Below are 27,436 nucleotides of genomic sequence, written 5' to 3' on the forward strand. Positions count from 1 at the left end.
CCCTGGTCTACATTGGCACTTTTTTTGGTATGGGTGACCAAAAAAACATTAGGGTACTTGCGTCACATATTCATGGGGTCAATGAAATAGGAGCGTGGACGTGACCACTAGAAGGGCTGTGTACGGCTTCTTTATGGAGAATTCAACCAATAAAGCATGAGTGGATTCTGTGAAGACCCTCGGGTTAACGAACCAACCAAGATATTGTTTTTAGTAGGTTATCCTGTTCTTTGAGGGTCCTTAATGTAATGTTTCACTACAGTAATTTCATTTGGCTGATATGAGAAAAGCATTGTGAACTGAGACTGTGCCCAGAAAAATCATTGCTCAAGTCAAAGAACACACGCGCGCGCGCACTCACACACACACACGCACACACACACACACACACACACCTTTTTACCACAATAAAAAATGATATAATTCATAACACATTCCAGTACCATAATTAAGCTATTTGGTCAATGTCTTACTCAATGCTCACTCTCTGAAAATCTAGGCATTTATCAGAGTATGGCAACATGCATACTGTACATGTCATAGAGTAGCACTGCAGAGTGATTAAGCTCAAATCTTTCTCATTCACAACACTGTGGGTACTACATTAATATAATTGATTATTTTGAGTAATTCCATGCCCCTTTACTTTCCCCTGTGACAGGGCCAGAAGGGAAATCATTACTCTTACATTAAACAAAAGTCTGTGAACTCCTAACTGCCCAGGGCACACAGCCCAGCACCACTGTTGGCTGTTGCTCCAGTTACCCTTCACCTGTCTTTACTTGCTGTCATTACATTCCCATTCCCTAACTATTGATTATATTCAACAGCACTTTAGACCTGAATGGAATAATCCACTATTTGGAAATGTAAGACCATGGTATGTATTTATTGGGTTCTTAGGGCGTTGGATTGTGAGCACAGGGAAATGATGAATCTTTCAATTTATATATAAAAAAGGTTTAATACAGTGCCTTCAGAAAGTATTTATACCCCTTGACTTATTCCACATTGTGTTGTGTGACACCCTGAATTCAAAATGGATAAATATACAGTACCCGTCAAATGTTTTGCCACACCGACTCATTCAAGGGTCTTTTTTTAAACAATTTTCTACATTGTAGATTCTTCAAAGTAGTATTCCCTCAACCAGCTTCATGAGGTGATCACCTGGAATGCATTTCAATTAACAGGCGTGCTTTGTTAAAAGTACATTTGTGGAATTTCTTTCCTTCGTAATGCATTTGAGCCAATCAGTTGGGTTGTGACAAGGTATGGTTGGCATACAGAAGATAGACCTATTTGGTAAAAGACCAAGTCCATATTATGAAAAGAACAAATCAAATAAGCAAAGAGAAATAACAGTCCATCATTACTTTAATACATGAAGATCAGTCAATCCGGAAAATTTCAACAACTTTGAAAGTTTCTTCAAGAGCAGTCGCAAAAACCATCAAGCGCTATGATGAAACTGTCTCTCATGAGGACCGCCACAGGAAAGGAAGACCCAGAGTTACTTCTGCTACAGAGGATACGTTTATTAGATTTACCAGCCTCAAAAAATTACAGCCCAAATAAATGCTTCACAGAGTTCAAGTAACAGACACATCTCAACTGTTCAGAGGAGACTGCATGAACCAGGCCTTCATGGTCGAATTGCTGCAAAGAAACCTCTACTAAAGGACACCAATAATAAGCAGAGACTTGCTTGGGCCAAGAAACACAATCAATGGACACTAGACAGTTGTAAATCTGTCCCTTGGACTGATGAGTACAAATTTGAGATTTTTGGTTCCAACCGCCGTGTCTATGTGAGACGCAGAGTTGGTGAACGGATGATCTCCACATGTCAGATGACCTGGCCTCCACAATCACCCGACCTCAACCCAAATGAGATGGTTTGGGGTGAGTTGGACTGCAGAGTGAAGGAAAAGCAGCCAACAAGTGCTCAGCATATGTGGGGAAATCCTTCAAGAGTGTTGGAAAAGCACTCCAGGTGAAGAGGTGACAGAATGCCAAGACTGTGCAAAGCTGTCATCATGGCAAAGGGTTGCTACTTTGAAGAATCTAAAATATACATAATTTTTAAATTTGTTTAACACTTTTTTGGTTACTACTGTACATGATACCATATGTGTTATTTCATAGTTTTGATGTCTTCACCATTATTCAACAATGTAGAAAATAGTACAAATAAACAAAAACCCTTGAATGAGTAGGTGTGTCCAAACTTTTGACTGGTACAGTATATTTTTTCTCTCACCCATCTACACACAATAACCCATAATGACAAAGTAAAAACATATTTATAAATGTTTGCAAATGTATTGAAAATTAAATATAGAATGATCTAATTTACCTAAGTACTTACACCCCTGAGTCAATACATGTTAGATTCACCTTTGGCAGAGATTACAGCTGTGAGTCTTCTGGGTACACCTCTAAGAGCTTTCCACACCTGGATTGTACAATATTTTCCCTTTATTCTTTTCAAAATTCTTCAAGCTCTGTCAAATTGGTTGTTGATCATTGCAAGACAACCATTTTCAAGTCTTGCCATAGATTTTCAAGCAGACTTAAGTCAAAACTGTAACTTAGCCACTCAGGAACATTCACTGTCTTTTTTGGTAAGCAACTGCAGTGTAGATTCGGCCTTGTGTTTTCGGTTATTGTCCTGCTGAAAGGTGAATTCACCTCCCAGTGTCTGGTGTACAGCTGACTGAACCAGGTTTCCTCTAGGATTGTACCTGTGCTTACCTCCACCAGTAGCGGTGCGTGGGTAAAATCACTGAGGAAGCCAAGCCAGTAAAAAAATCATTTTGCAACCTATGTTGTGATAAGGGTGTTGTTTGCACTATAACCCATTCGTTCATACACCGCCGCGATATACAATAAAGCTGTGACCACAAAAAGACAACAGTCACACAGTCGCAGAACAAATTCAACTACACATACATTTGTTCATCACAAAACCGGAGAGCAATGTCTGTCTGATGAAGTCCACAAAGCAAACATTGCATGTGAGCAACAGTTATATAATCTGCAGCATGGTCAAGCAAGTTTTTTCCCCGTCAGTTTACTAAACAACTACTGATTTAGAACCACGGCGTTAGCCGCAAGTCAGCACAAAGACAACAGGAGCACGGCCTCCGCTAATTCCAGCTTCATTTCAACTTAAACATCATCAAATCAACCAGGCTGTATATGCTTAGTTTATTACACTGAAAACAAACAAAGATACCAACACAATTGAGTACAATTAATGTTACTAAATATCATGTGGCTGTCCATGGTACAAGATTGTGTGTGTGTGTGTGTGTGTGTGTGTGTGTGTGTGTGTGTGTGTGTGTGTGTGTGTGTGTGTGTGTGTGTGTGTGTGTGTGTGTGTGTGTGTGTGTGTGTGTGTGTGTGTGTGTGTGTGTGTGTGTGTGTGTGTGTGTGTGTGTGTGTGTGTGTGTGTGTGTGTGTGTGTGTGTGTGTGTGTGTGCTTGCGTGCGTGCGTGTGTGTGCATGCACAAGCAAGTAAAACAAAGAATGTTGACTCACCCTACTTGTAGACGAGTTGAACACCAGTGTCATCCTCCTCTCTTTCATGTTGGCAAAACGGTCTATGGCTCTGTTATACAGTACACTTTTAATTTTTGTTGTCATAGGCTACCTAGCTAAAATGCTTGCTAGCCTAACTTCCTCGCATGGACAACAATGAACCACAGAACCAGATAAGTTAGCTAGCTAGTTTGCGGGAGCCTACTGGGCTACATCTAGAATACATATTGAAATTTAAGCATCTCAGGTCAGTGGTACTAAATCTGGATTTATGGTTAGATTAGAATTGCAGTAAATCATTGGCCTGTAAACATAATTAAGTCAAAACCACAAGTCTAAATCCCCATCTCCATCCATGGCTTATAAAAGGGCTAATTTAGCAGGCTAGCTACTGAAGGACATCAACACAAGCAGACCAGAAACAGACATGTTTTTCTGAAAATTACATTTTCCTTAGGAAGTGATCTGATTGGTCTGAAGCCAAATCCAAACTGCACTCCCTTGGGGGATGTTTTGTTGCACCGGGACAACCCACAGTTGAGCTCAGCTTGGCAAATAAAGGCCAAATGATTGCTGGCATCAATCAATCAAATGCTACAGCACCAAAATGTTATACGCTTTGGTTCAGACAGCAATCATAACAACAGCTATACATACTGAGACAGATGGAGGCACTGTTCGCTCGCTCTGGTGATTTCTCAGGTGAGATTCAGCCCCTTGAGAAATGACGGAATATTATGGAAACACAGAGAGAGACGAAAGAGAAATTATTTTTATAATTTATCTTCTTTTATTGGTAACATTTTTGGTGAAGGCTAGTTTCCCTTGGTATCCATGAATACAGGTCACTGAGCTCCATTCCATTTTAAAGTCACCATTTGTGAAATCTCTGAGCAGATTCCTTCCACTCCAGGAAGAATGCTTGTATCTTTGCAGTGACTGAGTGTATCGATACACCATCCAAAGTGTAATTAATAATCTCACCATGCTTAAAGGGATATTCAATGTCTGCTTTTTTGTTTGCGAGATTTTGGAAAACCTCTCTGGTCTTTGTGGTTGAATCTGTGTTTGAAATAAATTCACTGCTCGACTGAGGGACCTTACAGATGAGGTACAGATGGGGTACGGAGATGAGGCAGTAATTCAAAAATCATTTTAAACCCTATTATTGCACACAGAGTGAGCCCATGTAACTTATTTTGTGACTTGCTAAGCACATTTTCACTCCTGAACTTATTTAGGCTTGCCATTAAAAAAAGGGGTTGAATGCATATTGAATGAAGACATTTAACCTTTTTATTTTGTATGATTTGTAAAAATGTTGAAAACAACTCCTCTTTGACATTATGGGCTATTGTGTGTAGGCCACTGACAAATTATTCAATTTAATATATTTGAAATTCATTCTTTATCACAACAAAATGTGAAACAAGTCAAGGGGTGTGAATACTTTCTGAAGTCAGTGTGTACAGTGCATTCGGAAAGTATTCAGACCCCTTTACTTTTTCCAAATTTGTTTACGTTACAGCCTTATCCTGAAATGAATCAAATAAAGAAAATGTACACACACAATACCTCAGAATGACAAAGCAAATGTTTTTGCAAATGTATTAAAAATTTAAAAACAGAAATACCTTATTTATATACAGTTGAAGTCGGAAGTTTACATACACCTTAGCCAAATACATGTAAACTCAGTTTTTCACAATTCCTGACATTTAATCAGAGTAAAAATCCCCTGTCTTAGGTCAGTTAGGATCACCACTTTATTTTAAGAACGTAAAATCTCAGAATAATAGTAAAGAGAATGATTGATTTATTTCAGCTTGTATTTCTTTCATCACATTCCCAGTGGGTCAGAGGTTTACATGCACTCAATTAGTATTTGGAAGCATTGCCTTTAAATTGTTTAACTTGGGTCAAACGTTTCGGGTAGCTTTCCACAAGCTTCCCACAATAATTTGGGTGAATTTTTGCCCATTCCTCCTGACAGAGCTGGTGTAATGTAATCAGGTTTGTAGGCCTCCTTGCTCCGCACACACTTTTTCAGTTCTGTCCACGCATTTTCTATGTGATTGAGGTCAGAGCTTTGTAATGGCCACTCCAGTACCTTGACTTTGTTGTCCTTAAGCCATTTTGCCACAACTTTGGAAGTATGCGTGGGGTCATTGTCCATTTGGAAGACCCATTTGCGACCAAGCTTTCACTTCCTGACTGATGTCTTGGGATGTTGCTTCAATATATCCACATATTTTTCCGTCCTCAAATTTCCATCTATTTTGTGAAGTGCACCAGTCCCTCCTGCAGCAAAGGACCCCCACAACATGATGCTGGCACCACCGTGCTTCACGGTTAGGATGGTGTGTTACTGCTGGCAAGCCTCCTCCATTTTCCTCCAAATTAAACAATGGTCATTATGGCCGAACAGTCCTATTTTTGTTTCATCAGACCAGAGGACATTTCTCCAAAAAGTACAATCTTTCTCCCCATGTGCATTTGCAAACTGTTTTCCGGCTTTTTTATGGCGGTTTTGGAGCAGTGGCTTCTTCCAAGCTGAGCGGCCTTTCAGGTTATGTCGATATAGGACTCGTTTTACTGTGGATGTAGATACTTTTGTACCTGTTTCCTCCAGCATCTTCACAAGGTCCTTTGCTGTTGTTCTGGGATTGATTTGCACTTTTCACACCAAAGTACGTTCATCTCTAGGAGACAAAATAAGTCTCCTTCCTGAGCGGTATGACGGCTGTGTGTTCTTATGGTGTTTATACTGGCATACTATTGTTTGTATAGATGAAGGCGGTACCTTCAGGAGTTTAGAAATTGCTCCCAATGATGAGGTCTTGGCTGATTTCTTTTGATTTTCCCATGATGTCAAGCAAAGAGGCACTGAGTTTGAAGGTAGGACTTGAAATACATCCACAGGTACACCTCCTATTGACTCAAATTCTGTCAATTAGCCTATCAGAAGCTTCTAAAGCCATGACATAATTTTTGGGAATTTTCAAAGCTGTTTAAAGGCACAGTCAAATTAGTGTTTGTAAACTTCTGACCCACTGGAATTTTGATACAGTGAATCATAGGTGAAATAATCTGTCTGTTAACAATAGTTGGAAAAATGACTTGTGTAATGCACAAAGTAGATGTCCTAACCAACTTGCCAAAACTATAGTTTGTTAACAAGAAATTTGTAGTGGTTGAAAAACAAGTTTTAATGACTCCAACCTAAGTGCATGAAAACTTCCGACTTCAACTGTAAGCATTCAGACACTTTGCTATAGACTTGAAATTGAGTTCAGGTGCACCTTGTTTCCATTGATCATCCTTGAGATGTTTCTTCAACTTGATAAATTCAATTAATTGGACGTGATTTGGAAAGGCACACACATGTCTATATAAGGTCCCACAGTTGACAGTGCATGTCAGAGAAAAAATCAAGGCGTGAGGTCGAAGGGATTGTGTCGAGGCACAGATCTGGGGAAGGGTAGCAAAAACATTCCTCAACATTGAAGGTCCCCTAGAACACAGTGGCCTCCATCCTTCTTAAATGGAAGAAGTTTGGAACAACCAAGACACTTCCTAGAGCTGAGCAATTGGGGGAAACTGAGCAATTGGGGGAGAAAAGCCTTGGTCAGAGAGTTGACCAAGAACCCAATGGTCACTCTGACAGGGCTCCAGAGTTCCTCTGTAAAGATGGGAGAAACTTCCTGAAGGACAACCAACTCTGCAGCACTCCACCAGTCAGGCCTTTGTGGTAGAGTGGCCAGACGGAAGCTACTCATCAGTAAAATGCACATGACAGCCAAAAGGTATCTAACATACTCTCAGACCATGAGAAAAAAAGATTCTCTAGTCTGATGAAACCAAGATTGAACTATTTGGCCTGGAGGAAACCTGACACTGCTCATCACCTGGCCAATACCATCTCTATTGCGAAGCATGGTGGTGGCATCATCATGCTGTGGGGGATACTTTTCAGCAGCAGGAACTGGGAGACTAGTCAGGATCGAGGCAAAGATGAACGGAGCAAACTACACAGACCCTAAGCACACAGCCAACTCAATGCAGGAGTGGCTTCGGTACAAGTTTCTGAATGTCCTGGCTCAGCCAGAGCCAGACTTCAACCCAATCTAAAATCTCTGGAGAGACCTGAAAATAGCTATACAGTGATGCTCCCCATCCAACCTGATAGAGCTTGAGAGGAACTGCAGAGAAGAATGGGAGAAACTCCCCAAATACAGGTGTGCCAAGCTTGTGGCGTCATACCCAAGAAGCCTCAAGGCTGTAATCGCTGCCAAAGGTGCTTCAACAAAGTGCTGAGTAAAGGGTCTGAATACTTATGTAAATTCGATTTTTATTTTGGTGTTTAAAAATATAAATGAGCAAACATTGCTACAAACTGTTTTTGCTTTGTCATTATGGGATATTGTGTGTAAATTAATGAGGGGGGGGGACAATGTAATCAATTTTAGAATAAGGCTGTAACATAACAAAATGTGTAAAAAGTTAAGGAGTCTGAATATTTTCTGAGTGCACTATATGCAGTGGCACAAGGGTTCATTCTTGAAAGGAGGAGGGCAGAGAACTACAGTATACCTGGCCATTGAAAGCAGCATGCTTGAATAGGTGTTGAATATTCATTTGATGTTTTGGGTTAAGCCCATTTGATGTTTTGGGTTAAGCCCAGATCATAATATTGAAAAAGTTTGACTACTGTTTGTAGCTTACAGGTACAGCACATATATTTTGACAGTAAGCAATATTATTTAATGATACATGTTTGACGATCCCAACACCTTTTGATTAGGGTATTGACATATAGGCTATTTGTGACCAACCAAAAATGCAAATATATAGTACACAAGAGTCAGCCAGAGATATACAGTACCAGTCAAAAGTTTCGACACACCTACTCATTCAAGGGTTTTTATTTAATTTTACTATTTTCTACATTGTGTGCAAAGCTGTCATCAGGGCAAAGGGTGGCTACTTTGAAGAATCTCAAATATAAAATATATTTTGATTTGTTTAACACTTTTTTTGGTTACTACATGATTCCATGTGTATTATTTCATAGTTTTGATGACTTCACTATTATTCTACAATGTAGAAAATAGTTTAAAAAAAAGGAAAACCCTTCAATGAGTAGGTCTGTAAAAAAATTATAAATTGAAATGAGTACTCTAGGTGTGTCCAAACTTTTGACTGGTACTGTAAATCGATCAACAGAGATTTCACCAGTGAGACTACAGAGTACTCTATTAGCAAAACAATGTGTATAGTATCTTTAAAAGGTTTGCGTATCCAATCATGCGCCAACCTGAACTACAAGTAACTGACAAAATAAAGCAAACAGGGGCACCACGAGCCAAAACAGCTTCAATGCACCTTTGCATAGATTCTACAAGTGTCTGGAACTTTATTGGGACACCGTTCTTCCATGAGGAATGGCATCATTTGGTTGTTGATGGTGGTGGAAAACGCTGTCTCAGCCACCGCTCCAGAATCTCCCATAAGTGTTCACTTCACATGTGGTGACTGAGACGGCCAAGGCATATGGTTTACATCGTTTTCATGCTCATCAAACTATTCAGTGACCAGTCGTGCCCTCTGGATGGGGGCATTGTCATCCTATGTGGACATAGCAATGGTAGCCAAAAGAATGGCCTGCCCATCATTTTATACATTACATGAACCTAAGCATGATGGGATGTTAATTGCTTAATTAACTCAGGACCCAAACTGTGTGGAAGCACCTGCTTTCAATATACTTTGCATCCCTGATTTACTCAGATGTTTCCATTATTTTGGCAGTTAGCTGTATATTAGACTTTGTATGGTATTGTTAGGTTCTTATTTTTCAGAGTAAATAACTCACGGACACTAGAGAAGCTTAACAAAGTTGAATTCTACCCAAAGGGTTGTTACAGCTGTAATTCAGACACAAAAAAAAAACATTTCACACAAGCACTGATATTTAACCCTTTCTCCTAGGCTGAGTCTCCTCCTCCACAACTGAACAGCCAATGCATCCCTGCTGCTAGACAGAACCTTAGTGATATCTGTTCGTCCTCACTTCATCTGTCCTGACCTCTACCCCAAAGTGCTCACTCCTCCCCAACTCAAGCCTGTCATGGTTATTGATACCAGACTGTGTCTCTTCTCCTCCCAGATGATCCCTGGTGGCTAACAATAACATATCCTGACATAATGTAAACGTTATACATGACCCTCTCTCCCCCAGTGACATTTGTTCGTTTCTAAGATCGCCACCCGTCTCCCCTTATCAATGCCTGCCCCATGTAAACGCTTCCCTGCACTCAACACATTCCAAGCTTAGTTAGCACACACTATATACCTTCCTCCTATAACCCTTGACTTCTGTTTTAGACCCTCAACCTCGTCACTCCATAAGTGCAATTAATAAGTAACATTTCATATTCCCAGAACCCAACAGTATGTTCAGAAAGTCTTATGACAAACTCTAGCCAAGATATAAAAACTTGAAACTCCATATCTTGAATACTGTGTCATGCAACTCTGTACAATTTTCCCCCATAGGAATGCTACAGTATATATAAATGTGGCTTGGTTCCTAGAGAAAAGTTATTTTGACAAAAATAACCCAGACGTTAATATACAATGAATTATTGAAAAATAGTCTAGCAAAGTGGAAAGGCATGTCGACTAAATTACCATACCGTATCTCAGGCAGACAGGCATGTGCACAGATAGGGCTCTACCTGTGCAGAGCACATGCCCCTTAGGCCGTCCAGTCTCCAATCGTGCCCTTTTGGATAGTGGTATATTTTCCACCACACAAAAAAAAATGTTGCGTATAGATTTTTTAACGTTGTTGTTCAGAACCCACTGTTCGCAAGTCGTCGTGATGTCATCATGTTCGCCCTGCCCCACCCAGTCTGTTGGTTGCTCCTTTTGATCTGCCCTGTACAGAGCTCGAGTGCGCCCGGTCGTGCCTGTTTCCCAGTCTGCCCTGTAGGAGATTGCGGGTGCGCAGTATTCAAACATGCATGGCTTGAGACATGCGGTCACCTGTCGAGTGTGTGTAAACTAGCTACCTAGTTTAAAATATCAACAGTACTGTCACAGCAGCAGAAGAGTTGATTAACACCTGGGCCTTTTCGTTTTAAGCACCTGTCCCCTGAAAGGTCTGTGCACAGCCCTGCCATATCTGAATTATGGCTCACTCTTCATGTGAAGGAGAAAGATACTGTATATGAAAACAACAATTACTAATATTGAAGGGTAGTCTAATCTCAAGTGTGTAAATTTTTGATTTTGCTGTGCAATAAAAAAAAGAAGAAATGACTCATTTGTATTCGTAAAAAGCTTGATTTATTTAAAAGTAATTTCATGTCTGGGACAAATATAACAAATCATAAGAGCTCATCAACAAAGCTGAGAGTGGAACCTAATTAAAAACACGAGCATCAACATAACGTGGTTACAATAGTGTGCTGCATCAACCACAGATATTGAGAGCAGAGTGGAATATGAATTGGACTGTAGAGGTTTGTTCATTTTGACTTCAGTTCTGAGAAAACCAAGTGGCAAAAACAGAACAATAGGAATTAGTTAGGCCAGTCCCACTCTACAGGGTTTTTGTGTAGATTCAAAGCCACAAGAATCCAACGTGGCTTTAGAGTAATCCCTTCAGCACTGCATGTGCAACAATACTACAGAGCACCCAAGTCTGTAACCACTGACGAGAGCCTATTGGAGGAGGAGGAAAAAACATGACCAAGCGGAAAAACCATTGTTACAGTAAACTTCACTGTAATAACTTTACTTGACAACCAGCGTCATAAATGTTCACGTTCGCGGTTATAAACAGCTGACATAACTTGTCATAACCTGTTATAATAGATTTAGACCTGCTGTGACATATATTGCGTTATTTTATGGCTGGTTATGATACCTACATAAGAGTGTCAAAACACTCAAAAGCTACCACACAAGGCAAAACATTCCATTACATCCTAGCCTACGTGTCAACAGTATGTTTATGTATGTGATATTTAAAAAAATATTTAAAAAATGGACCATGTTCGATTAGAATTTGAATTGCGCACACATTGATGTCGGACGTGCACCTACCCCAATGCTCTGTTGCTGATGCCTGGGATGAATGCACGATCAGATTGCAGGAGCAGGACAAGACACCCTCTTTTTGATTGATGACTGATATCAGGGCATGTACGTGATAGGCCGATCTGGCTTGTATGATTATGATGGTCGTGATGCTTCGTGACAGTTTCATAAATTGTATTTTCTTAGTCCACGTAAAGTGTCACAGGGAGGTCATCATGCTTCACGGCAGTGCAATAAACTTCATTTTCTACGAGATCATTACGATAAAAAAGAAGCATGACTGTAAACAAAAATATATTACCACAACAACAAAGGATTTAAGAAAGAAACGTCTCGGCAGTGAAAAAACTCATTTGAATAAATGTGGGTTTTGACATGCTGATGTAGGTGTCATAACCAGCCATAAAATAACGCAATATATGTTACAAGAGGTGTAAATATATGGGTCATGACAGTGTTACACATTATGTCAGCTGTTATGACATATTATGACATGGTTATGGCCATGTCATAATACTTGACACTTGGGTGTCAAGTAAAGTGTTGTCTAACAGTTACCCTACCGATAGAATGCAGCTGGTACAACGTCAATTCTGGTTTGGAACTGGCTTTTTCCTAACCACATCATTGGCCAACTGTTTACAGCGATTCAAAACAAAACACAGTACATCATATCTGAGAAAACGGTTCTGCTGGAAGGATCCGCTGTTTCTGTGAGTTTGAGAAACGCCTGTGTATTGTTGTGTATGTTCTGACACACAAGTAGGTATTTCGCTTTAGTTACAGTTGCAAACAATACTGTTACACTACTGTGTGTGTGTGTGTGTGTGTGTGTGTGTGTGTGTGTGTGTGTGTGTGTGTGTGTGTGTGTGTGTGTGTGTGTGTGTGTGTGTGTGTGTGTGTGTGTGTGTGTGTGTGTGTGTGTGTGTGTGTGTGTGTGTGTGTGTGTGTGTGTGTGTGTGTGTGTGTGTGTGTGTGTGTGTGTGTGTGTCTGTGTGTGTGTCTGTGTGTGTGTGTCTGTGTGTGTGTGTGTGTGTGTCAAACAGCTGAAAGCTATATCCTGCAATCCTTGGTAGCTAGTAATGAGGGTAGGAGATTGGGAACCTATCTGTGCTACCTAAAGCCAACTTCATAAAATTGCTAGGTGGCTGGTAGTATCACAGAGAAACAACAGCAACGTATTTTTCAACAAGACAAATCTGAGGGGGAACACGCCCCTGTCCCCCCTACGGGCATGAGGCCTCTGCATACAGTCAATATATCTTAATCAAGCTTTGCAACAGGGAACAAGTGTTATGCAGTACTGACCCCAAACGTGTTTTTGGAAGGGGAATTCAATTCTTATCCCATATGTCAATATGGGGCAAACTTCTGGCGCTCAGTTTTTTTCATGCCAGCAGTAGGAATCTTAGTGGTGTAAGGGGATAGACCTTGCAGGAGCCCTGAGGCAGCTGCTGGGTGCATAGCCAGCATAGGGAGCGTTTTCATGCCAAGCAGACTGGAAACGGGGACGGCATAGTGCTGGGTGGGGATGGACTGTAAGGTGGAGGGGGAGTGCATGTTAATGGTACCAGGGACTTGGGTGGTGGCGGCCATGACAGCCAGAGAGGTGGGTGTGGAGACAGTGGGAGCAGACTGAGAGAAGCTCATATTGTTGAGGTCAACAGATGACGCAGAGGAAGCAGCCTGCATGGTGTATTTAGCCATCTCTAAGCTGTAAACAGATACAGGGAAGGTAGCCATTTTTGGAAAGGATGGGGTTGGGAGAAGATGGGAAGGTAGGGTTCAGCAAAGGAGTTAAGGGGAGGCATATCCAAAGAAGGGCGGGAAGAGAATATGGGTAAAGCATGGGAGGAGAGTGAGAGAAAGGGAAAAAAAAGAATCAAATGAGGAATGTTATGTGTTAAAAGCAGTAAGACAAAAAAGTGTTCATGCTTTTGTGAGTTTGGATCACTGGATTGTATGTAGACCCCAAGGCACTTAGATAATATGTAATGCTTTTCCCTAAAACAAAACAATTCCATCCTTCCTTCCTGTCAACACTGTTACATTGACGATATTGTCTGTTGTTTGACTGTCGTGTCTGTTGTTAGACTGTTTTACGGTGTTTGACTATCTTGCCTGTTTTGTTCTCTATTTTCAGTTGGGTCTTGTCAGTTGCCTGTCATGTACTGTAGTGCCTCATGGGTCACAACTCACAACTGACCTGTTAGAGGTAGTGAGGCAGTCTTACCTGACATTGATGAGGTAGTGTGCCACACTGATGCTGGTAGGAGAGCCTATGATTGTGACTTGGCGCATGGGCGATCCGTCCGTGGCACTGGCTATCTTGATGTGAGCTCCCGACACCTGGCGAATCTCATTGATCTTGCTGCCTTGTCTGCCAATTATACTGCCAATAAACTGAGGAGGAAAAGATAGGAAAGTGACAAATTGAAGTCAAAAGATGTGTCACACGTTTCTCTCGTGGATTATCAGTCCAATTAAAACATCTGCACCCTCCATAATGTTATCTCCACAATTTGGGACATCTGAAAAATATTCTCGCCAGCGTGGACATGTGACAATTGGAGATCTGTCCTAAAGATAAGAGTAGAACATCATGTAAAGAGACAGCGTTCAGTTGGCTTACGTATCACAACAACAACAACAACAACAATCCATTTCAGCTGTCCTTCTCTGTTTGAGAGCAGCGGAACCGGTGCCTAAATGACTGCGATCTATAGTCTGTACCTTGTATGACGCTGATAAGACTGAGCAAGACTTACGTCGTTGGGTATCGCCAGCTCCTGAGAACTTGTGGCGACAGAGGCATCCATTCCTGCAGAGTAGGACATAGTACTGTTTCCGTATGCACTGAAAGTGGTGGCATTGCACGTCACTGTATTTGTATGATCCCTGAGACAGGACATTCATCAATTGTTTGGTCACCTTTAATTAAAGACTTCAAATCACATTGCATGTACATCTAACATGAAAGCACAAAGCCACTTAACAGCTGTGATTATGAAATGCATGCAATTATACATCATGATAGATTAATAATATACCTTAGCATTTCAATCTGTGAATGTATCTTTTGGAATGCATACATGTTCAGCAAAACCCTGTCTTTTTTTTAATTGATCAAACAATTGGAATAATTCAATAATTCTGTTTGAATATTGTGGGGGGGGGGTCGGTTGGCTGCTTCTTTGTTGTGGGATAGAATACATGGGGTGGTATAGGTCAGGGATGGTAGGGACGACGTTAGAGACAGAGGAGAATCGTTGCCAAGGTTAAGGAGAGGGGTCTGTGAGATGAGGGTTCTGTAAGATGTAGGCTACCACCTCGTAAAAATTGCTCTATGTTTACAGACATACAGTAAAACCTAAACATGTAAAAGAAGACGTGGTCTTTCCAGAAGCAGAAGAGGGTTTTTGATTGGTGTGATGAGCACAGAAGAAGAAAGAGGAGCAGAGAGAGAGAGAGAGAGAGAGAGAGAGAGAGAGAGAGAGAGAGAGAGAGAGAGAGAGAGAGAGAGAGAGGGATAAGATGGACTTTCCCAGGGAGCCTTGGGTACGTACCAGGGAAGGTAGGGTTGCTTTGCCCAAGGGAAGGGAGGGGGATATGCTGCATAGCCAACTGGTGAAGCTTGGTCAACTGCAGGGTAGGAAGGAAGTTAGAACTAACCAATCAAACTGGATTATTTCAGCGGAGCTGACAGCTATAGCTACAATACAGAGCCAATCTTAAATTCAAACACAGAGTTCAGAATGTGTGATAGTTTGGTGAAGAATGCGACATTTGACATCAGAATCAGAATTATGCTGGCTTGTCATGGAAGTGATGCGATTCTTCAATATTAGATGTGGTATTTCTATGAGCAAGAGGTGCCAAGTTACCGTTAGCTTTTTTGTATTGTCATGGTCCCTTTCTTTTCTCACACTCTTCTGAAACAAAGCAAGCTGCTATGCTAGTGTTAATAAACACCACAGTACAGGATAGTGTTAGTGTTTCCTCCTTGCTAATGAGTGCACTGAGGGCGTAGTGGTGGCTTGGAAGTTGGTGGTGGTTGTGGGCAGGAGTGGGTCATTGGGGTGGGTGTTATTGGATCAGACAAATGCACTTACATCTTGATGTGGAAACGCATACTGTCCTTGAAGTGTGAAGGCCTGCAAAAACGGGATACAGGAGTGGGGTATTATAACTGTTTGACCATTTCTCCTCTTGTCCCTTTATGATTATTTTCTAAATGGTTGCAACACATGAGGATTTGATGTAGATCCCATGCTGCTTTGGTCACATTCTCACAATCTGTAGCTACTACTACGTCTACGTCTACGTCTTCGCTTTGCCTAGGATGTCCAATCAGATACACACATTTGTGAAAGGTCATAATGGATGTGTCTGTATGTAAAATGGGAGCCATAACGGATAATGCCATACATGGCAAACGCGAGAGGTTTAAGTGGCGTATTTTGTCTAGCGTTGATGCCCATCTGTACACTGCCGTCATTTGTAACGTGGCGATGTGCTTACTAACTGCTGTGTAATTATATGACAGCTCTGACCGGAGACTATAGATGTTTAAAGTCAACTGGCTGTAGCAGCAATTTCTCATCTGGCCACTCACATACTACAAATAGCTGAGAGACGTCAATATATATGCGGATGCTTCCCTCTAGTGGTGAAAAGATGCACTGGATGTTTTTTGGGCTAAATGAGCATTGTGTGACATCTCCGAATGTTTTTGTAGCCTGAACTCCAATTACATTTCATAACTTGATTACTCGGGATCAAAGAAGGCCAGGAAGATGCAGAATCGACCTTTTAATTGGAATAACAGGAAATGCAATTAATTTCCATGAAATTCCTAGAATGAGCGGAATGAGTGCCTAGTTTGCATTTTTCCCAGAGCTCATTTTAATTACGTCTTTAATTACAAGCAGGTATGGTAATGAATATACAACAACAACATTATGTGGCTAGTAGCTGTCCTTCCAGCCTTCCATCGTCATGTAACAGGTTCTTGCCTATCATTTTCAAGGAATGAATTGGAATACACAGACACGTAAACAATTCTAATGGACATGCAAGTTTTTTTAGAACAAGGTTATCGTACATTTCCTGAACATAACATCATCAGCCTTAGAAGGCTATTTGATCACCTGCCATCACTTGCCAATCATCAGCGCCAAGGGGCTGATGTGTATATATATTTTTTAAAATCCTACAGTATTGTATTCAAGTGTAACTTTTGTACAGACAACAACAAAACACTCACTTGTGAAGCATGTTGTTGTTGATGTTGATGTTGTTGTTGAAATACTGGATGACCGGCTCCTGGCATGGTCTTGGGGCGATATGGGATAGTTGCTCCTTTGGGTGGTGACTGAAGACACAACCAACCAACAAACAACCATGACTGATCAGACAACCACATCACGACCAACTGCAACTAGTTAGATCCCATTGTTTCTTAGGCCCTGATATGGCTGTAGTCTCAATTATTATGGTGTAGTTAGATACCATAATTATCAAGCCTCGAGTCGTTTCAGGTCTGGATATACATTTGAACAATTGGATGCTATAATAATACTGTATGTTAATTGTATTGGCTTGCTTACTTCCAGAATGACAGAGCAGATGTGTCTGACACACTGTGTGATGGCCTGAGGAGTGCCTGAGATAGTGACAGCTCTCTCAGTGGATTCTGGCAGCATGTCCCCTGCAACCTGCACCTGAGCACCTGTGGTCTGAACATCACATACAATGGGAGTCAATTACAAAGAGAGGCCATCATTTGTCAAAAGATTCCTATTGATCATGTATTATTCATATATAACTGTACAATGTCTGAATTTGTATTTATTTTTGTTGACATGCACAATGTATATGTTGTACAAATTAGTCTCTTGTGACACTGCTAGCCAGCGCACACACAAGATTTGGTGTCTGTGTTCCGAGACTATGTCAACATAAATATTTGACACCCAATTACTTGGAGAGTGCAATCCTCCTTCATAGTTAATGTACTGTGTTTACTATGAGGATTTAGCACCCAATTCCATGGATGAATACGAATGTTTGTGTGACCACGTTGTTTGGTACTCCAGGGTTATCAGTCTCCCTGAATAGTGTCGCGTGGTGCTGGTGCTTCATTGTAAACTTGAGGCTGTTTCATTGGGTGATTGAAAGGTTAGGATGGGATCATCAAATGTAGCCTGATCCCAGATATATGCGGTATAAACAACTCCTACAGTCATTAGTGGGCTATGCAGCACAAACAGATCTGGGACCAGGCTAAATCAAATGAGCTCCCGCTAGGACAAAATTGTTGTCAAGAGAGACAGAAAGTAATTGAGAGATGCTTCGGGCCTCGCTTCTTCTACCTCTCTGATCTCCTTGATCTTGGAGCCTCCTTTGCCTATCAAGGAGCCACACTGACTCCCTGGGAACACAAGGCGGAGTGTCACTGGAGGATGGCTTGTTACCGTGCTGTTTGTCATTGCAGCTGTAATGTCCTGGAATAGAGGTTAAGACCGTTTTCAGGTTATCAAAATATAGGGGGTGAAATCTCAGAAATTCTAACACGTTCCTGACAAAATCTTTTGTAATTGTATCATTCATTGAAGTCAAAGGAAGTTTTGTGTGAAATGTGGCCCAAAGTGAGGAAATGAAGTACATTTTTACTTGTAAGATGTTAACATAAGGACACACCAGATTACATGGTAGCAGAGTCTTTTGTTACCTCCTCAAACTTCTCAGCGATCATAGAGAAAGCTTTGAAGATGCCCTCTGTTGGTCCTGTGATGGTAACAATCCTCTCTGGAGAAGATCCCTCCGAAATGTTGATGCGAGCGCCACTCTAGAAACACAGTTGTCATTTTAGGTGAGTCATGTAAAAAAATACCCTTTTTCCCGAAAGCATATTCCAATTCTATTGAAATTAGCATTTTATTGGATTTGTTTTGTCAGAAAATATATGTTTTTTAAATTATGTACAGTTGTAAGGACACGACTTACCTCCTCTCTCATCTTTTTGACGGTTTCCCCTTTCTTTCCAATTATGCTGCCCACTTCCTGTTAACAATGAGACACCAAACAAATATATAAATCAATAGAATGATGACATTCAAACATTTTTAACGTGATCCGACGATCGGAATCATGTAAAAGAATAGAGATATGTTGCAAAGATGCGACGTGTTTACCTTCCCATGCATCAGAAGCCGTAACGTGAGGGTAACATTCAGCCCCCCCTCTGAGGCCCCACCTTCCTTGTCAGACATATTCACACTTATCAACGGTCTAGACGCTCAGCTTCATACAACACTCTGTAGACATAAAGAGGGACCCAATTCACATGAAACTGGCATGGTCAATTGATTTTTGTTCAGTCAGCCATAAAATGATATTAGAAAGTCCTTCACGACCCTTGAAATGCATCCAACATGCAATCAATACAACTATATGTGGAGGCTTTCCCAGAATGAATGAGACAATGAATTTGTCATTTTACGATTAGAGAGTTGTCCCTACAGTGAATGCAATTGTCTTTGATTTTGACCTCAGGTTTTTGCCACATCACTTAAAAGTGAAATCCAAGCCTCCAGAGTTAATTGTGCCCACGTACCGGTAAGCATACATAGTTACATATTTCTTTATCATTATCCCTATGATACAAGGCTTATCATTATGATTCTGTTTTAGTGGTTGATATCTGTGACTGGGTCAAATTTGCTTTGCTGCTGGTGTGATGCTCACGTTGGACTCCCTCATTAGTTCCAGCTAAACAGAACTTGTGAGACTGTTCTTTTATTAGATAGAAATACAAAAAGGAGCTGTTTGTGTCCTACAGGGCTGGAGATGTCTGTGTGACCGTCTCTAATAATACCCTAGTAATATCACACTGTGGGGACACAATGTCCCACTGTTCCCATGTACCCTTCATCCTATACCCAGAACCACAGAGGAATGTCTCTGAATGTAAGACAGACAGGAGTGGGACACTCAAATATGAACATACTACTTTACTCTGTCGGTGAGTGTGAAGGGACAGAATCCTTCTTTCCACAATCCAAAATTCTATCAAAACTTGCCCTAATCTACAGATGTAGGATCATTATCACTTTTTTGTTGCTGAGAATTTTAACTTGTAGTGTACTTGAGGTTTAAAAAGGTAGATTTGATTTACCCTAATGAAAAATGTATCACCCCCCCCCCCCCCCCATTAATTACAATCCATTACAACACCAATGCTTTAAACATAACTGCATTTGTCTTGTTTGTATCTTATCAAGTGTGTCATGCATGACCTTTGACCAGGAGCGGACTGGCCATCTGGCATTTCGGGCAAATGCCAGATGGGCTGGTCAATTTTTAGCCCAGTGGACCTGTCTAACTTGGGTTTTTCGCACAAAATGATCATTATCTGGCTAATAATGTGGGCCTCAAGAAAATAAATGGGCCGGTGTGGGGTCTCGAGGAATATAAATGGTCTGGTTTGTTAGAAATGCCAGGGCCGATTTCTGGTCCAATTCCACCCCATCCTTTGCCCCAAAGATACTTACCAACACCAATAGATGAATACAACGCTTTGCCGGCATGCCACACCTAAGAAAGACATGGAAGCAACAAGGATTACATACAATGGTGATGGATAAAATAATGTTTGAGTTTGACAATAACATGTCATTTACATTCAAACAGTATATGATTCTTTAATTATAATTGCTTCAAAATTCATTGCTAAGTCAAGCCTGGGTCAATTCCCAGCAAGCAATGCAAACATCTTCACTCCATATAGAAAATAATATAATATTTCTGCAGACAATAATATTAGGAATTCAAAGAATTGTTGAGCAGCAGGGTATATATAGCCTAACAAGAGTGATTCCCTTCTCTGTGTCATTATAATTACACGAAATGCATCCAACAAACAGCAACATCCCAGCCTAATCCTATAGGCCCGGATTTGTTTGGTTAATGCTTAAGACCCTTTTGACCCATTTCAGTCACCTCTAGCATGTCAGCACCCACTCAAGACGACAGAACAAAACGCTCCACAGGAGCAGCCATGAGCATGATTTAACAATTGAACAAGTACAGTGACAAACATGTGTTGATAAAAATCTAATCGTTGTAACCAAACTGGAATTACACTTCAGGGAACACGTGTACTCTTGACTAACTGATTTTCAGGACAATATGAGGATTTTGAATTTGATCTTGTCGAAGAAATGGAACGACATTGAAATTGAAAGCTTATCGTGAGACAAGTGACTTTGCTCGGAGGCTATGTTGTGCGCTTTAAACCCCCCCCCCATAATTGTGTGTGATAGGGCCTACATAGCATTGTATTACATTCGGAGCATTTTAAAACCTTCCTCTCACATCATGAAATGAGATTAGGCCCATCTTAATGTGTGGATAAAAGTTCCTCCTCGAATATACAAGGGCATAGAACATTGGCAAATATATGTATACTCAAACCCACAATATTTGACCAAAAGCCTTGCTTGAGTTTCATCAATTAAATCCAGTACTGAAGATTCAACGGAATTGCATTGCATCTAACAATAAGGGTTTAGAAATTAAATGACATGGATATCTAAGTCTGTGTCAACTCAGGGCAACCGGCTATTGGGCAATTTATTTGTAAGTTGTTAAAAGAACGGGGGATTAAGGTCTACGGTTGAATAAGACTTCTGTAGTTTTCTTATTTGCAATATTATTAACAAGGGAAACATGAATAGCTGCAAAGCCTAATCCTCTATTAGCTACATTGGTTGAGGAGCTTGTAATGTAAAAAAAGAAATAACTATTAGTATAAAACACTAACCTGCTGTTTTAGTATAAATATTTGTTCCTCTTCCTCTCTTCTTTGTCACTCCAGAATGAATAGTCCCCTAGTTTTACAGTCCTCGTTAAATGTTTGACCCCCTTTGTTGTCAGTTATTGCACAGAGAAGGGACAGATGGCTTTCTGTGCCCTTAGTCCGGCTGGCTGGGTTGAGGCTGGCTTTGCTATTTGTCCGTCCCCCTAGCTTAGCCCTAGATAAGCCCCTACGCAGGGCAAGTGAACCTGCATCTCTCCATGTCAGTGACACAAGGGAGGCATCGCTCTGTGGAGTGAGGGCAGAGCAAAGTGGCTCTTCTGCAGGACACTGTCCTGAGAGAGCTATAATTACAGTGACTGCATGGAGGACATTGTAGAAGTCGAACAATTTACGGTCAACAAAAGAATTAACGAGAAAATCCCGTAGAAACGCTTTGTAAACTACGTCATTAAATTGTTGGTTGTTTAGATTCTCTGACAGATTAGCAAGCTGCTCCCTACTTCAATAAAGTTAAACACATCACATCAGAAAAATGGAGACAGAACTGCCAATGGAGAGTGTAGTTATGTTTGGAGAGACAACCATAATGTCTTCATGGAGTGCTTTACCCTCACTCTGCCCCTCCCCCACGCCAAGCCCTTACAACCAGTAATGAGGCAATAGTGGATACAATATATCCCTTCTGCCCATAAAGCTGCATTCAGCTGAGCCACCAAATTGTGAAGGGAAATTAATCAGTGAAGCATAAGTGGCATATTTAATTACTGCTGCATCGCTGCATGATTGGAAGACAATAATGGCCTCTGTGAACTTCTCACATCACATGCTTCCAGACCATGTGCTCTGGTCTCCCTACTTAAAAAAAACACAATTTGTCTCCAACAATGTCCCATGAGTTGGTGTAAATGTGTGTGTGTTTACAGTTTTTTTCAATGTTAGTGGTATATTTTCACAACTCTAAGTACAAATCTTTAAACTGAACACTTACCGTGTACCATTTTAAAAATAATTTGTATCCAATGAGCATGTTGAGAAATATGTCAGTCTTACAGTTTCATTATACTGATACAGTACATGCAGGACCATGACCCAGAACACACCTCCAGCCTTTGTAAGGGCTATTTGACCTAGAAGGAGAGTCATGGAGTGCTGCATCAGATGACCTGACCTCCAAAGTCACCTGACCTCAACCCAATTGAGATGGTTTGGGATGAGTTGGACCACAGAGTGAATGAAAAGCAGCCAACAAGTTCTCAGCATATGTGGGAACTCCTTCAAGAGTGTTGCAAAAGCATTCCAGGTGAAGCTGGTTGAGAGAATGCCAAGCATGTACAAAGCTGTCATCAAGGCAAAGGGTGGCTACTTCGAAGATTCTCAAGTATATTTAGATTTGTTTAACCCTTTTCGGTTACTACATGATTTCATATCTGTTATTTCATAGTTTTGATGTCTCCACTATTATTCCACAATGTAGAAAATAGTCTAAATAAAGAAAAATCCTGGAATGAGTAGGTGTGTCCACACTTTTGACTGGTACTGTACGTAGGGCAAATCATCAGAAATAGGGGTATTGTAAAGCAGTTGGCTGCTGTAAAAACATAGCACGGTGTTGTATGTCATTTCTGCCACATGCACCATTGTACAAGATCACCTTTTCTACATAACTTGTCAACCGATACAGTATCGCCTGTATCTCTGCTTGAAATTCATCAGCTTACAGTGTAAAAAATGTAATATTGTTATACACAACCCAGGTACTTCAGGAGTGCATTGTACACTACACAACAATTACAAATGGTAGCCCATACTGTACAGTGACTACACACTGTCCTTTTAAAGCACACTGGCTGATGGCAATGGTGATGTAGTATTTAAATTCACATCCTTATAGGATTTGGTTTTACCTTCTAACATAAATTGATGTCAAATTGATACATTTAAATATATAGAAATTGTTCAGCAGTTAAACTATACACATTACAGTTGTTGTTTTCTTAATCACCTGGAATGTTCAATTCTCTTCGTACAAAACACATGTAACGCAGCAAGTGTCATATTCCAAGCGTTTTATTGTGCATTCGTTTTACTTGAAGACATCTTTCACCACCATTGATCATCCAAAATACCGGGGGAACATTGATTTAATCACCAAAACACAACATAATGAGCATCAATTTAGTTATTTTAACAGCCAGTTAATTCAATAGAATAAAATGCAACAATGCTGTACATGTTACAAAATTGGCCTTTGAATGTAATATGCAACAATACAGAGCTGGCGTTATGGGCGGATCTTCGTAGGGGGCTGGCCTGCCCTACTTTGGAGTGGGCCAAATCTGACGTAACAAGCCACAGACAGAAAACTCGACGAGTGGTTGCTAAAACGACTGTCACCAAAACAGTTATGGACATGGGGATCATGTACGACGCACTTGAACTTGCCCTACTGTCCGAGTGCTTAGCTTACAGAAACGTAACGCCTCTATTCATAGGCATCTGAGCAATGGAACAAACAGAGCAGCTGCACCCCCACTTTCAAAGTAGCGGCGCAAACTCATGATCCATTGGGTAATTTGACATTTTCAATGATTAGTAATGTTTTGAGCAGGTCTGTATTCAAATAGATAAATCTGTAGCCTAAGACATGTCGCCTATTCAATGTGGTGTGTTGTTTAACCCTTGTGTGGTGTTCATGTTTTGGTTATTCACCAAATGTTTGCGGGTCTGATGGACCCACATTATTGGGTTTTTAAAATGATACAGACATAACAATTTACGTAAAAAATACTTAGATGTTGACTTAAATCAATTACAAGCGGTATAGACAGCATACATGGTTAATATTGGCCATTTACCAGATCACATTTAAATCAATAAAACCACAATTATCAAGACATGGGTAGAAAGAAAATCATGTTTATCTAGAACTGAACAAATTGGAAGGACACATTTTAGATACAGTATTTTATGGAAATGATAAATGAGTCCCACCAAACACAAAAGAAGGCCAGTCTACACACCACAAGAGGGACAGAGTTTTACTGTGTGTGTGTGTTGCAAATGTATTTCTTGCACTTGATGCATGTGTACAGTGTTTTCCTGTCCTTCTTGGGTCCACACACATTTGCAGCCCTTCTTCGTTACGTTACCGGCTAGAATGATGAAAATCCTTAGTTCGGGAATTTTACTAACATCTCACTCACACACATATATAGTTACAGCAGGCCAAGGTAGGAGATTCAGACAAACACACACACATGCAACATCACTAAGTTCTTGGTTCTGTGGGTCAGGCGGATGGGGCACCAACATCCTCCTCACGGTAGCTTCAGAAGCTGAGGTCCTTGGGATATGTTGCCTCCTCTGGATTTGAGGTCTTACCCTGTCTCACGTCCAGGACAACCCGCATCCCTTTGTTCTTCTCAGGGGCTCCTCCATCTGGCTTCCCTGTATACACTTGCAAGTTCACCACATATGAAGCAGCAGCATCACAGGCAGCCCGGATCTTGATTCCAGATTTTGTGGGTTTAGACGATGCGCATAATCTGCTCATAAACAGTAACGTTGGGCCCACACGGACCTGATTGCAGGTAGCTTGTCCCTCTGCCGCCGAGCTGGTCTGGTGTCTCGGTTATCGAAGCGGATAATCCTGGAAATAATGTGGAAGTTTTCCAGAGATATTGTTGCACGGAAAAGTTATCTTCCTGTTTCTGCATCCCACAGGGATTCTGTGGATTCCCCATTGCATCTGAAAATCTGAAAACACCAGCAAGGATAAGAACCCCAAAGTATGAATGTAAATGAGTTTAGTCCATCTCCTTCTATCTCTCTCCAAAAATATACCTTCCCTCCAAATTAGTGCAGTCCAGGATGATTTTGTGCATGGTGTCTGGGATGAACAGTTCAAAATGTATGTCCTGCACAGGAGTAACTGCCATCCAAGTCGGCCCTGGTTGCATCCTTATCACATAGGCATCCATGCGAGGTGGCTCATTTCTTGGGAAAGAAGACCATTCAATTCCACCATTTTTTTTACATCCATATTTCACCTCCTGCAGGCTGCTGATGAGCTGGTTGCTGAAGGGATGGTCCTGGGGCTGGTTGCTGATGGACTGGTCCTAGGGCTGGCTGAGGGTCAATCTCTTCCAACTCACTGTCAGACTCAGAATTGTCAGAGACAAGATCCTCATATTCTGAAAATTCTTCATTTTCCAAAGTGGAAGACTCCTTCCACACTAGCTTCTCACTCTGCAAAAATAATTTGTAAGGCCCTCTAAGCAGACATTCTTTTTGCCATAATGATTGATTGTGGTAAGGAGTCACACATGCAAAGCTATTTATTTGTTGTGCCCCTCCCACAATTTGCACCTGGCTGTGGTAGTGTGGGAAAATACTGCATTTTTTACAATGTATCGTAATAACGTATTGTAATAACATTGTGCAAGTTCCCGCAAGACATTGTGTAGTTTCACATACTACAAAGGGCGAAGAGTGATAGAAATGTGGGAGACAGACAGGTTCTTGGTGCTGTGTTGAAACAGCACGCCAAGGGAAGAGGAAGACAGAGTGAAGGCACAAAGCAAACCTTTTTGCAAATTTTTACTTGTTTTCACCTAAACACACACACACACTTTTCCAGTGGACCCGAACACCACATATGTAATGAAAATGTGTTATTTTACAGAGAATGAGCAAAGGCCAATGAGTCTCAGGTATCATTTTTCTTTTAGTAAACATTGAAAATGGGTCCCACAAACCCAAACACGGGTTAAAAGGCCACTACTAAACAGAATGACAATTTAAAAAATAACTGGAAAATCATTTATAGTAGCTTAGTCCTGTAATTGAAAGCTACAGATTTGATAAAACGTAAAATCATCTCAAGGGAAAATTAATTTTGTTCAAAATGTGTGGTTTTAAAAAACTTCTTAGAGCTGAGATCCCGTTAACGGGATCGATATGACAACAGCCAGTGAAAGTGCAGGATGCCAAATTCAAAACAACAGAAATCTCATAATTAAAATTCCTCAAACATACAAATACCTTATACAATTTTAAAGGTAATCTTGTTGTTAATCCCACCAGTGTCCAATTTCAAATAGGCTTTACAGAGAAAGCACCACAAACAATTATGTTAGGTCAGAGCCATATCACAGAAAAACACAGCCATTTTTCCAGCCAAAGAGTAAAATCACAAAAATCAGAAATAGAGATAGAATTAAGCACTAACCTTTGATGATCTTCATCAGATGACACTCATATGACTTTATGTTACACAATACATGTATGACTTGTTTGATAAAATTCTTATTTATATAAAAAGATCTCAGTATACATTGACGCGTTATGTTCAGTAGTTCCAAAAACATCCAGTGTTTTTGCAGAGAGCCACATCATTTTACAGAAATACCCATTATAAATGTTGATGAAAATACAAGTGTTATACATGGAAATACAGATAAACGTCTCCTTAATGCAACCGCTGTGTCAGAATTTAAAAAAGCTTTAAGGAAAAAGCAAACCATGCAATAATCTGAGTACGGTGCTCAGAGACCCAACAAGCCAAAAAGAAATCCGCCATATTGTGCAGTCAACAGAAGTCAGAAATAACATTATATTCACTTAACGTTGATGATCTTCATCAGAATGCACTCCCAGGAATCCCAGTTCCACAATACATGGTTGATTTGTTCGATAATGTCCATCATTTATGTCCAAATAGCTACTTTTGTTCGCGCATTTGGTAAACAAAACTCACGAAGCGCGTTCACTAGTTGCAGACGAAATGTCAAAAAGTTCCGTTACAGTCCGTAGAAACATGTCAAACGGTGTATAGGATCAATCTATAGGATGTTGTTAAGATAAATAATGTTCCAACCGGAGAATTCCTTTGTCTTCAGAAAAGCAAATGTAACGGGAGCTACCTCTCATGTGAATGCGCGTGACCAGCTCGTGGCT

At 40.7% G+C, this 27,436-nt stretch overlaps 1 protein-coding gene across 2 annotated transcripts; it reads right to left on the reverse strand.

Annotated features, from left to right (window-relative positions):
- Positions 1-10,879: 10,879 nt before the first annotated feature.
- LOC124041423 (poly(rC)-binding protein 3-like) lies at positions 10,880-21,985 on the reverse strand. Of its 2 annotated transcripts, none has more exons than XM_046358979.1 (13): positions 21,482-21,985; positions 20,211-20,253; positions 18,852-18,974; positions 18,664-18,720; positions 18,389-18,505; positions 18,030-18,161; positions 17,265-17,393; positions 16,922-17,029; positions 15,768-15,809; positions 15,222-15,297; positions 14,424-14,476; positions 13,889-14,058; positions 10,880-13,369 (listed from the first exon to the last, which is right to left on the reverse strand). In XM_046358979.1, the coding sequence occupies exons 3-13, from the start codon at positions 18,927-18,929 to the stop codon at positions 13,009-13,011; spliced, it is 1,323 nt and encodes a 440-aa protein (XP_046214935.1). In that variant the 5' UTR covers positions 18,930-18,974; positions 20,211-20,253; positions 21,482-21,985; the 3' UTR covers positions 10,880-13,008. The 2 variants fall into 2 exon arrangements, with proteins under 2 accessions (XP_046214935.1, XP_046214936.1); XM_046358980.1 differs by having other exon boundaries at positions 10,880-11,277; positions 21,482-21,982.
- Between the last annotated feature and the right edge of the window lie 5,451 nt (positions 21,986-27,436).

The sequence above is a fragment of the Oncorhynchus gorbuscha genome, linkage group LG08 (assembly GCF_021184085.1).
Source record: "Oncorhynchus gorbuscha isolate QuinsamMale2020 ecotype Even-year linkage group LG08, OgorEven_v1.0, whole genome shotgun sequence".
Taxonomy (NCBI): Eukaryota; Metazoa; Chordata; class Actinopteri; order Salmoniformes; family Salmonidae; genus Oncorhynchus; species Oncorhynchus gorbuscha.

Bases quoted from the DNA above. Each gene is read 5' to 3' on its own strand.
- LOC124041423 (XM_046358979.1), bottom strand. From the start codon at position 18,929: ATGTCTGACAAGGAAGGTGGGGCCTCAGAGGGGGGGCTGAATGTTACC. The intron at 17,394-18,029 runs GTAGAAGAAGCG...TGTGATGTTCAG, and splicing joins AGATCAAGGAGATCAGAGAG to ACCACAGGTGCTCAGGTGCA. The intron at 13,370-13,888 runs GTAAGACTGCCT...ATCTGTTTACAG, and splicing joins CACTACCTCATCAATGTCAG to CTTAGAGATGGCTAAATACA.